Source organism: Meleagris gallopavo, chromosome 6 (genome assembly GCF_905368555.1).
Source record: "Meleagris gallopavo chromosome 6, MGAL_WU_HG_1.1, whole genome shotgun sequence".
Lineage (NCBI taxonomy): Eukaryota > Metazoa > Chordata > Aves > Galliformes > Phasianidae > Meleagris > Meleagris gallopavo.
In genome coordinates, this window is record NC_139409.1 from 7,606,102 (window position 1) to 7,619,193 (window position 13,092).

General features: G+C 38.6%; 1 protein-coding gene across 3 annotated transcripts in view; it reads left to right on the top strand.

Annotated features, from left to right (window-relative positions):
- DPP6 (dipeptidyl peptidase like 6) overlaps positions 1-13,092 on the top strand; it is a 492,473-nt gene that overhangs the window by 447,620 nt on the left and 31,761 nt on the right. For all 3 annotated transcript variants that reach the window (XM_085227008.1, XM_085227007.1, XM_085227009.1), the window contains exons 11-16: positions 425-548; positions 1,086-1,124; positions 6,758-6,865; positions 7,481-7,572; positions 9,058-9,105; positions 11,184-11,302. In XM_085227008.1, the coding sequence (XP_085083134.1) occupies positions 425-548; positions 1,086-1,124; positions 6,758-6,865; positions 7,481-7,572; positions 9,058-9,105; positions 11,184-11,302 (530 nt within the window). The remainder of the gene's footprint in view (positions 1-424; positions 549-1,085; positions 1,125-6,757; positions 6,866-7,480; positions 7,573-9,057; positions 9,106-11,183; positions 11,303-13,092) is intronic.

The window sequence follows — 13,092 nt, forward strand, 5'->3', positions numbered from 1 at the left end:
TGTAATTGTTCTGCTGAAATCCAGCACCTTTCTAAACCACGTCCTTCCTGCTCTTGTTCTTCAGATTCAACACGTATGGATGTTGTGTATCAGGGACATTCAGAGATTGTTAACTCTTCATAAGCATAAAGAACCCTACTGCTGGTGATGATGGGTTTGAGAATGGCAAATGTTTGCAATTTCTTTTCCATCAGTGCATTAATTTGTAGCTCCAGGCACTTCAGTCCTTCTTGGAAGACTAAATAACTTGAAAGGTTCTTTATCTCTACCTGTGGATCTTTGAAAATGACTTTCAGAAGTGGCAGATAAAACACCCGCACAGCCCTAAAAATGTCACTGTCAGGGGTTGAAATCCGTACATAAGAAAGCCCAGGGACATCAAGATGCACTGTTTTAATAACCAGAAACACCTCTGTGTTTTCAGGGACTATTACATCACCATGGTAAAGTGGGCTACAAGCACCAAGGTGGCGGTGAACTGGCTGAACAGGGCCCAGAACTTCTCCATCCTGACGCTGTGCGATGCGACCACGGGCGTCTGCACCAAGGTAGGGAGAAAAGCCTGCAGGTCCTTGGCCACCTGCACCTGAGGAGAAAGTGTTCCAGCCATCTCACCTGGGGACATGTCCACTGGTGCATATTTATTTAGGCAGACAGGGAATAGAAACAATGTTATTAATATACAACAAATTATGTAATTACTTGTAGTTAATTAATATCTCCAGTAGATATACTAATGTAAGTGTATGCATAACTATTAGCAGATCCCATCTTTTAAACCAACAAGGATATTTCTTTAGTAGAAATATCTGTAGTAGAGAGGAGAGATAGATATGCAGTGGAGCTTATCTGTCTCTATGCTTTAGATATGCTATGCATAGAGCATAGTACAGAGTCTTTTCTTAAAATCTTGGTTTCAACCTTTGTTTGCTGCTAACAAATTCTATTTCTTTGGGGAATAATGTGACTTGTGCATTTTTATTCTTCTGCACAACTTTTCAGATTCAGTCCAACTACGCTTTGTGCTGATAAGCAACATGTAATACATGCCAGGAATGTTCTTTAATGATCTTGCTTTGTTTTAGAAACATGAAGATGAAAGTGAAGGTTGGCTGCACAGACAGGTAATAGTGATCTTCTCTTTGTGGTTAAACTTTTGGCAAGTTTTTTTTTCTTTTTTTCTTGTCCTACCAAGGGAAAAACTGATTTCCAGAAATAAGGAAGATAAGATGCCATGGTTTGTGTTATATAAAACAGTTCCCCGTTAATAAGAAAGCCTCATGTGCTTCAGCTATCACCTTCTCTAGTGTGCACAGAGTTCTCAGCCTAGGATTTACTGGGGTTTAAGAGGCAAAAAGCTGATGTTAATGGTAATTCACCCATTCATGGAGCAACCTCAGAGGTAGTCCTTCAAATCCTGCTTTGAGACTGACAGTTTTTTGAAGCACTGTGGTGGTTGTTTACTGGTCTTGTAGACTGGAAAGAAGTCTACGGCTGAAAACAGCATTTAATTAAAAGAGCCTATGTCCCTTTCCAATCAAAATCATGCAGATAGGATTTTAAGTCATTTAAGCTAAATTTGACAAAATTATCTGTTACTCTGCAGCTGTTAAAAGAAATGTAAAAAAGGTAATAAATTGAATTAAATTGTCTGTAGGGCAGCTGAAACACTGCTGGTTTACATGAATCCCAAAATGAGGAAAAACTGTGTGGTTGAGTGTAATATCCTGTTTTAACTCCCATCCATTTCACATAATTCTTCTGATGCTCTCCCTTTTGTCTCATGCTACTGCTTTGTATAGCGATAGGTGCTGCCATCCTTCAAATCAAATAACACTAAGATGAAAGTAAATCCCTATTAATTCACTAGGTATGTACATATATAGTGAATTTAAAACCACAAAAGATTTTTTATTAATGGAATTTTTCTTGTTTTTTCAATTTTTTTTTTAACACCTGCTTATAGATTTATATACTGTAGATTTTCAGCATGTAAATCTCTAGATCATTTATAACACTTCCCCAGCAGGTAATTTATGAAGGGATCTCAGATTTGATTAAGCTATTATTTAGGGAGACGCTGCTGATACAAACTCAGCCACAACAAAGAACTGTTTTCATGGAATATGTGAGTGCCAGACAGGGAGGAACATGTCACATAAAGAACTTGCACTGTGTTTTCGGATTTAAAGTATATCCCATTTTTGTAGCGGCTTGCTCAAAGTGTTGAAGAACCTATAGAAACAACAATGCATCAGTTCACAGCAAGAGCAGTGTTTTTCTCTGTTCCAGTGTCTGTCTTCCAGCATCGGTCTATGTCTGATCCAGATTAAAATTGATTTTACAGAGGAAATAGATTTTGTGCTCCAAGCATTTCAAGTAATCTTTTGCTGTACTCAGGTGTAGAATGAAAATGCTGCCAAAGTATTCTTTGTGTTTACACCACCTGTGTTAGCTTAAATAGATAACAAAATGTTCAAAGACAAGTCATGAGAAAAATAAATTGACCGTATTTTGTATCTTTTTTTAATTAAAAAGAAAAAAGTATTTCAAAGAGTTATTTTATTTTATAAATCCGAGAAGAATTTTAATCCTTTCCTTACTATTAACAGGGTCCTCCATTCTCCTGAAACCCAGAGCAGTGTATTAGAAGAACTTGTGCTTTACACTGCTATGCTTCTTTAGTCATTTACCTATTAAACATACAAGCATTAATAGATGGTGTTTTGTCCTGAATAACTATTAAAAGAATTGCCAGTTTCTAACCAACCTGTTCCAAGGAATTAGTTTGTATTACTGCTAACATCATATACCTAGTCTGAGGTCAGAAAAGTATGTTTATTGTAACCAATTGAGTACAGCATTTCATTACTGAACGAAGATAACTCTAGTATCTATGAGTGCTTTTGATATTTTTCTTCAAAAGCTTTTTAAGAGTCTGAAGAAATACAGAGCTTTTTCACCTATATTTCTGACAAGAAAACGACTTAAAATCCAGTTTTAGCTGAGCATATGATTACTAAAATAATTGCATTTTCTGTATTTACTTTTTACTCTATGGCACATTAGTCTAAAAAATTGAAAAGTTATTTTCATGCCATGGGTGTCGGAGTATGAGAATAATGTGAAAATGTCAAATCTTTAAGAAGAAGATGAATCACACATTCGGCAGTCTCTGAAGGAGACCAGAAGCGTGACTCAGCTCAGAAAGAAGAGTCCTTGGTTGATATATTTCAATATACATTTGGGCAAGGATGCAATTCGGTACTGTAGTCAGCAGGTTCTGCCAGCAGTGTGGGCATATAGTCAATGGACCTTGAGCATGATTCAGCCCAACCTGAAGAGGACATCAGTGTGTTCCATTGGCCAGACCATCTGAGAATTAACCCAAACATAAATCAGAGAATATAGATGTTTGCATCATTCCTTAAAATACTGCTTCGCAGTACTCCAGGCACATTCTTTAAAAACTATACAGTAACTTTACCTTTTACTTTAAGTTCACCTTCCTAGATCTTCCTAGAATAGAGACAAACTTCACAGTTGGCTGGGGGAGAGAAAAACAGTGAAATAACAGAAGATTCTAAAAACGGGCACGAGCAAATCTCCAAGGGTAATGTAGTTGACTTTTTGTCAGCTGTCTGAAATGCTGGGACTTTTGACTTAGGGCACATAACTCATGAATTTGATTTGATTTTTTTTTTTCTTTTCACTGTAACTGTTTGGTAACTCCGTGACACTTTATAATCTAAATATGGAAGGTCATGGTAAATGGTCCCGTGTCCCATTATGGGCTTCAGAGTGTGAATGAATTTTATTCAAACCCCAAAACTTTGGAGAGCTCTCTCCAACACAGGCTAATAGCAATATTGTTTTCATTGTGTGGCTAAAAAACAGGATTAATTACTCAAAGTGCAATGAGAAATACACACAGTCTTCTATAAAACGTCTGTAACTCCTCATCAAATGATATGGCCAAGATTATCAAACCTTTTTAATGAAAAAGAATGGGTACAAGTTCACCAAAGATACCTAGATATTTTGGAAGATTTTGCTGCTTTTATTTATATACCTTCAAGTTCTCTGCTGAGTGTAAAAACCTAACTGACCTTCTTTCATACCTTTGCTTAGATATACAAATTCTCTGAAACAATTACAGCTGTAAAAAGTTTTGTTTGTGTTTTTGTAAAGAAGCCATTTCCAGGTAGCAATTATGATGGCCATATAAAGACAAGGAGACAGCAAAGGAGAATTTTCTATAGCACCTGACACAGATAAACTTTACTGGCATTTAAATTGGATTATTTATTTAATTGTGAAATTGTGCTGAATAAATTTAATTATAAATCAGGGTGCAGTTCCAACTTTACACAAAGCTGTGGGTCAATGATGTCAATGGAACCAGGAGATTGCCACAAAATAGTTTATAGACATATCACATCCAAAAGTGCCTGCATGAGCTGGCTGGCCTCCCCTGAAAACAGCTCCTTTTGGCTCTGTTTGCCTCTGCAGTCCTCCTGTCCCCCTAGTGTTTCAGGTCACCTCTGTTTAAAAAGACATGCTCTGTCACAAGGTAGAGATGTAGAAAATCTCACAACATTTTTCTTTTACAGCTCCCTTGTTTTAATTCCAACAGCACGGTAGCCCAGTAATGATTCTCTTGCACCCAGTTAATAGGCAGAATGAAATGAGGTTCTTTAAAATAAAAGCAGAGCTCATAGAAGCTTATAAGCAAGACTGACTTTCACCCTGCAAAAAGCTTTTTGTGAAGCCACCCCATAAGTGACCTGATGTTACAAAGGCAGGCAAAGGTGCATCATTAAGACAAAGTAGGAGACTTCTGAGAAAGGGAAAAGCAATCAGTGGAGCGATTGCAGAGGGCTGGGCTATTCGGATTAACTGCTTTCCTTTTAAAAAATTGAAGGCAAACCAGAAAAACTTCTCAAAGAAGTATTATTCACAAAATCAGTAACACAGAGCAGACCATAACTTAAGCAGAATTTCAGAAAGTCTCTCCAAAAGCACATTAAGCACTGTACTCTGGAGGAGCAGGAAGCAGAGAGCATATTGCACAAAGAAGCACAGATGGACCAGCTGGGAAATGCTTCCTGCAGAACTGCAGTGTGGTGGTGGTTGACCCACACAAATCATATCAGCTGCAGCACAAAGCAAGCTCCCTTCCTGATAGCCCCCAGTTTGCCATCCAGGATAAGTCACCATCTCTGTCATAACCTTAAACAAAGCCTGATGAAGTGATGAAGTCTAAGCAAACCTTGGATGAATCTGTACAAAGCCTGCTCTCACTGGCAAAAACATGTTGCTGGAATATATAATGCAGGAGGCACAGATAAAGAAAGATGGGGTGAAATTTCTGGCATGTACCTCTGTTCCGGTGGAACAGTAGATTTGCCCATGTTGTTTTTCAAGGAGTTTTCTGTCGTTCAAGACATTTGGAAATAATGTTGTTTCATATTTCAAGTTTCAGTACAATGTCAAAAACAAATGATACCATTATTTCATTCAATGAGCTGTAAATGGGAATATTTTAAAATATAATGAAATCCTTAGCGGGAGAAAATAAGAAAAGCAAGCAATTTGAACACCAAGCACGGTGTTGTTAAAACCAAGAAATAGTGGAAGCTAATTAATCAGTGAAGAGATGGTAGCAAATTAATACACAGTAAGAGCTTTATGAGAAATAAAAAACAGTTATTTTTGCCATATGTATTTGCACTAGTTGTAAGTATACCTGTGCAGTGAAGTTCTGGTTCAGTATAGAGCCAAAGCAGAAAGCAGAGGTTTGTTAAACATTGGAACCAGAAAAGGCTCAACATTAACATCCATGTTGCCACAAAGGAGCCACAAAGATGGGTCAGTGCAGGCAGGGCTCAACTGGTCCCCAGGAAAGGTTCAGCAGAGGTTCAGCTCATGTGTAAGTCCCATCTATTTAACATGCAAAGGAGCTTCAGCCAGCCCATTCCCTTCACACACAGCTACTGTGCCACACCATTATGGGCCATCCTTCTGCCCTCCTTTGTAACCTGCTGTTTAACCATCTCTTGCACCAGAGATGTCCCGTGCGCCTTGGAGTTCCTCTACAAAAAGGAAAACAAAGACTCTTGCAGGAACTGCTCACTTGCCAAATGTGTGGTTTGAGTTCCTCGCACTGAGTCACTTCTATCTCAGGTTGAATGTTCCAGTCACCCAATAAAAGTCACTCACCACCTTCACCTGGGAGCTCTGTGTCAAAGGCAGTTTGGCAAGAATATCCTTCCCCTCATAAATACTTCAGTGAAATAAATAATTGTAAGTGAGCAGGAAAAGGTGACAGCTGCTGTAGTAAGCTGTTAGTTGTGTTTCCTCAAAGACAGGAAAAGATCAGTTCTTCCAGCAGAGTAAACAAAGTTTGACATACTTGTGCCAACAAGCTTCACATCACTGCTGAAGGCCTGATGCCAGCTGCCGCGAGCAGTCAGCTGTATGTATGCACTTTTGGCTGTGCAAATGGGAGTTGACTTTACGCCCAACGGCCCTTCCTTCCTGCTCAGCTCCCCATCTTCCCCCAGCTGGAAGGTGTCAGCTTCCCAAGACCACAGACACAGTAATTTTCAAAATGTTCTTCAGTTTTCAGTGGGTCTTCCGCTTGCCTCGGGTTGCTGTTAAAGGGCACTCTTGCTTCACTCTAAATTAATCTCACAGGGTTCTGCAGCATAGCTCAATTTAGTGGTAACATAATCCTTAATTTTGCCATTTGCAGAATGAAGAGCCGATTTTTTCCAAGGACGGTCGGAAGTTTTTCTTTGTGAGAGCCCATCCCCAGGGAGGACGTGGGAAGTTCTACCATGTTGCCATGTCATCATCACAGGTGAATGGCTCGCTGCTGCTGCCTTGTGTGCACCTGCAGCAGAAAGCAGTAAAAGTAGTATCTGTGCTCAGACCAGAGAGACCAGGTGGTGCAAGGGTAGAATGTTGGACTTGTGCATAAAGGAAAGTATTCAGTGATTGTCCATAGAATAATAGCAATTTCTGACTAAAATACTTAGGATAAAAAAGTTTACCAACTTTCTCTTTTCAAACACTATCATTGCTTTGCTTTGCTTTGTTTTATTTTGTTTTTTAATGCCTTCTTAGTGTAAATAAGTAAATCCCTGCACTGCCATAAAGGATTAATCTGAAGCTTGTGGACACGCCGGATTAGAGGAAAGGATATGAAGCAGTTCTATACTGAATTTATCCTGTTATCTCTAGAAGAGTTATAGTTAAGATGATTTTGACTCTGTTATTTATTTCCATAACTGTCTATTCTCAGAAATATGGGAATGGGGGGGGGAGCTGGTGGAAATTACAGTTGCTTGGTAACTCTGAACAGGTAACAGAGTCTAAAGACCTCCCTTCATCAGAACAGAAACATAAAGAGAAGCTTTGCTTAGATAGCTTCTTTTAAGAATAAAGACATTGAATTTTCTTTTATTTCTGGCAGCCCAACAGCAGCAGCGATAACTTGGAGTCTATCACATCTGGCGATTGGGATGTGACAAAGATATTGGCCTATGATGAAAAGAGGCATAAAATGTAAGTAAATATTGGTGTGACAATTCAGTCATCCCCTGCTTAGCACTGGGCCGTTGGCTTAGTTACAGTGAAGTGCATGCGTCTGAAATGTCTGAGCACAGGAGATGGAGATAAGACAGCAGCCTCTGTTTGTCTCTGCTTTGGTTTAATCTCCTGCACCGTTGCATGGAGTTTGTCTTAGATTTATTTTCTCTGTCCAATTCAAACCTTTCTTTCTGTGGCTATCAAATGCAGGATAAATTTCTATAGAGGAATGATTTCCCCTACAGCAACTTCAGATGTTAAGCTCTGAAGGAAGGAAGAGTATTTTCATTGACCTCCTACACAATTTTAGAAAGAGTCCTTTATTGACCTTCAGATATATCAGTGTATTATAGGAATAGTGTTTAGTTAGAATACACGCTCACACACACACACACACACTCAAAAACGTTGTCATTTATGCTTGTAAAATAAATTCTGTATTATTTTCTTTTTAAAAACAGATTAGACAGACTTTCTGAAAATACGTGGAAAGAAAATATTTGGAAGCTTTTCTAGACCCAAAATGCCATATAGAATCCTTCGCATGCAAAGCCTTAGTTAGAAGATTGACTTCTTGGTTTCGTAAGGTCATTGACACATCTGACTAATGTCTCTGTAATATGATGAACTTTGAATGATCATTAGGAACACAGCATAAGGCTCCTTCAAGGTGTTGGATGCACTCTTCTAATATCTTCAATATGAAAAAATGGTCATTATGACTTGGCAGAGCGAAGTAACAAACCCGCAGCAAAGCTCTTGTTTTTTCACAGCCCACTCAAGTGGAAAATACCATGCACAACTTATGCAATCAAAATATACTTTGAGGCAAGTGCAGCTTATTGGAAAAAGATCAGCAGGGCTGAATGTCCTATCAGATGTGTTCTCCACACGGGCACTGCATTTGCTCCTGTGAATTTTCAGTATTCACATGAAGTGCATCTGGAGCATCATTCTGGACCCTGCACGTTGGCCACCAACAGCATTGGCACATTCAAGGTGAACAGAAACTGCCTCACTGCAGAACAGTGAGTTCAGTATTTAACCAGAAAAAGCCTTGACCACAATCTCAGCACAAAAATTGGGCAATGAAGCATTCTTCACTTATACTCTGTCCTTCCTGAAAGTTCAGTTCCCTTTTTCAAAGAGGATATTTCAGTGCGTTTTCCATCAGATCCCAGTTAGCTCACTGGGAAAAGAATAAAAATAAAGTAAAAACTGGTTTCAGAGAATAAGAAAATTTGCTCAAAGGTAATTTTGCACCGTAGACCTTGATGAAAAAATGGAAAGGTTGTTACCTTCATCACTTGATCCTTTTTTGATCATCAATAGTCTGAGTCCCGATCTTTGTCTTTGTATGATCAGTCAAATGACTTTGTGACTGAAGATGTTATACATGATACTTGTAAACCCCTACTAATAATTCAAATGTCTTTTCTGTTGTTGTTGCTTGTTTTAAAGCTATTTCCTCAGCACAGAAGATTTGCCAAGAAGGCGGCATTTGTACAGGTCTGTATTTGTTAACTTCACATACAGAGCATGAGTCATTACATGAGAGACTGCAGTAGAAACTGTCATTTATCTGATTGTCTTTAATGGCATCGCAGCACCTTGCAGTGTATCACTGGAACAGAGCAGCGTAATGACAGTGAGCAGAATGACAGACATCTGGAAATGTCTGAAATTTAGCAATTTTCTCATTTTCTTGAAAATTTAAAATTAGTCTGAAGATTGATAACCTGTCGTAAAACTTTCCAACAGAACTGCTTAACGCTTGAAAGATTCCAGAATTACATAAACCACATATATGAATTGTTTCTATTCTTCCAGACTGCAATTTTCATTAGAGCTTAATAGCACTTCACCTGTTCAGGAAATTGAAAAGAAAAAGCAGAATGCTGTGTTTACAGATGTTTGTGGGTTGTTTTTGTTTGTTTTTATTTTATTGCAATTCCAGATGACTTTAGTGTCCTCAAGGAACAGTGCAATGAGCAAAAGGTTAGTTTATGGACAACTATAGGTAGTATAGCAACCAAGAAGTATTGCAGAAATAGATTACAAAAGAGAAAAATTAAATTCAGATTATAACCATTTGAGAATCATTCTTTTCTTTTATTTTCTTCTTTATTTTTCTCAGTGTTTGTAATGAAGGGCAGAACTGGTGATAGCATTGTTTGATAACGGACTCTCAGTGCATTTGCCCTTTCTGACATGATTTCATACTTTTTTTTCCTCAGTGGGAAAGAGACTGGAGCAAACCATATTATCTGCAATTCAATCATGTTTTCCTAGTGTAACCTCTGTGCCTGTTCCACACTTTTCTGAGAGTAGCTCAGCTCAGTGTTCATTTTCTTAAAGAAAAAAGGTGAAGAAAAAAAAAAAGCCATATCAACTGTTAATTTCTAATGAAAGATGGAAAGGGTGGTCAACTGAGTCCAGGTACTGCTGCTCAAGAAGCCTCCCTAACTTCATTTCCCACATTGGTAATGAGGAAAGAGGTGCCCAAAATGTGAACGTCCTCAACCTTACATTCATTACCCAGTGAAACTGGGCCTCTCTTTAAGGATTTGATTTTCTCTGCTGGATAGTTTGATTCTCTCTCATCCTTGTCCAAAGGAGTCAGCTCAGAAGCATCCTTGGCCTATGTCCGTTAACTGATCTCCACTGGAGATAAGGCAGCTTGTATCAAATGACAATCTGGTTTTGTTGGGGGTTTTTTGTTTCCTTTTTTGGATCTGATTTAATAGATTCTAAGCAGAATGATCTGAAAGCCAGAAACATGATCTCAGCCTAAACAAGATCCCCAGAGCTTCTCAGTTGAGTCTTTGGTGACCCTAAACAAGTTGTCAGCTTCATCTCTTTCTACTTTGAAAAGGCAGCAAAATCATTCACCTGCCTCACAGGAATACTGGAAAGAAGCATTGTGAGGTTGTAAAATGCTGTAGCAGTACAAAATTGTATTTAATATTTACTAATGATCTGTAATTCATTCTTCAACCAACAGTAGGCTCCACAAAATCTTTCTGAGCATATGCACGGCCACATTACCTTCAACAAAAACAGACTCTGTAAAGCAGTGGGTTTTTTTTCTACTTGGACATTATAACAACAATTATTTAAATTCCTGAAAATACCTTCAGTCCCAAAGGCAGCTGCTAGCAAATCAAACCAGTGAGGCAACCAGTAAGAAACTTCAAGAAAGCAGTTCCAGGTCTTTATTGCCTGCTATAAAATGAGTTGGTGTAAAAACACTGCTCCTTTTTTTTTCATGCTTTCATTGGCTAAATTATAGCTTCCTCTTGTGGAATTGCTACTGTGATTTTATTTTAAAAACTACACGATCCTGCATACCCACCTGACCTTGCAAAGATAGACATCATTATCCATTTATACACTGTCCATTCAAGCAAAAAAAAAGCCATTACTGCTATTTAAACTCAGCCAAATGGAAATGCTTTGTCTCTTGCTAATGTTGGGCACATTATATTTATGTTCTTGCTCTATAGTAAAGTGAGATTCAAATAATGTTGCTTCCAGATAACATTTGCTCAGTGACCTTCACAGAATTATATTAACTTTTTTTCCAGTGCAAGCACAAATGGAAACTTCAACAGGCAGTGTCTGTCTTGTGATCTGATTGAAAACTGTACCTATTTCAGTGCATCTTTCAGTCACAACCTGGAATACTTCCTACTGACATGTGAAGGTACGTGGGAATTGGTTTTGTGGTTGTTGTGCCTAAGGATAGGATTTAGACATGGATATCTTCAGATATCCAGTGTACCTGTGGGTAGTTTTGAAAGACTGGCCATGAGTACCTGAATGACTTCACTTTTGAAAGTTTACTCTTAATACTTTTTCTTTTACGTGTTTTGTTTTGCTGTTGTTTTTAAATGATAAGGCAGATGTGTGCAACCTATTTCTGTGCACATCTTCCTACTGAAGTCAGAGGTAAGTCCCTTTAGCCTGTCCAAGCATCCTTAAGTTAAAATAAGACAGGAGGAGATAAAACACTGGAAAATTTGTGAAGGAGAAACCGAAGAGGTGGGGTCAACCATGGGCAACTGAGAACAAGTTCCTGACACCTTAACTCTAATACGCGCTTTACACCAAAAAATATAGATGGACTGTATTTTGTGAGACGTTTACAGGTAGAGTAAAAAGCACTTGGTGATACAGTGTAATGAAGTAGCATTGTTGGTACAGTGGCCTAATTAACCTAACGGACCACATCTGCAAGTCTGTGAATCTATAGGCATGGCAGCCATATGTGGAGAAATGCCATTTCCCACTAAATATTCAGTGCTGCAGTGAATGTTATTATGGTTATGAAGTTTATCTCTTGACAACAAAAGACCTGTATATTTTTCTTCTTGTTTTTATTTCAGGAAAATTGCCAGTAGCTCCTAGGAACAGTGTCCATTTCCTTTCACCAAAATAATTGTTTTGTTGTAATTAAAAGCACTTGTGAATAACAGTATTAAGTTTCTAAAGGGTCTTATCAACAGCTGTGGGGGATGTGTTCGTATTGCATTATATCTCATTTACGAAAGCCCTGCAGTGATACCTAAAGATATTAATGAGTTTTATTGGTATGTACATTAATCCAGGTACACAAGGTAATGTTCTTCCATAATGAACTGTGGGATGGATCCTCAGCTGCTGCAAGCAGTACCTCCATTGTCAGGTTATTAGAGTTAGATCTGTTTACATCTGCTGAATGTATTTTGTGTGAATGTTAATTATACAAGTCTAAATTGTCAAACTCTCAGTGCAATGCCAATACAGCATGGTTTGTACTGTGGGGCTACGTCAGTGTCTCCATTCAGATAACTTTGCAAAATACACTTATGCAAGAAAACAGAGATCCTGAAAGTTTACATTTTCAATGATTTTATAAAAGTACCAGTCCATTAAATTTGGTGAAGTCATTACTTCTTACATATCTGGGAGTGCAAGGTTTGTCAATTTCTTACTTTCAAGCAGTTTACAGGAGTCTTTCTTCTTAACACATTTCATTCAGGATCAGTTCAACATCAGGTATCTGCTACGTGCACATCCACAGCAAAGTTAACCAGCTTTAGTACCTGTCATAGCTCATGTGAGTGTAGTGGAAATGCTAACTCAGGGCTTCAAGCAGTAATTAAGCACCTGGTGGGAAGGCAGGGCCAACCCAGAGGAGCTCAGCTGCATGCAATGCAGCTGAGTGACCAGAAGGGGTGGAGCCAGGATCCACCCTTTCCCAGACCTCATTGAAAGATTGACAGTGGAGGCAAGGGTATTTTGCTGGAGATCCCTGTCTATCTGAGGCCTCTCAAGGGTGAGCAGCTTTTTTTCTTTGTTTCTGTGTGCAGCTGCATTTGGGCTTGTCCTCACTTGCTGCAACCTGGAAATTTGTTACCCTGCTGCTATTGCTGTGGTTTCCATCACATTACAGTGGGTCTGGTGAGGGAAACCATTGCTTTTGTCTGAAAAGCAGACTTAACGAAAATAACT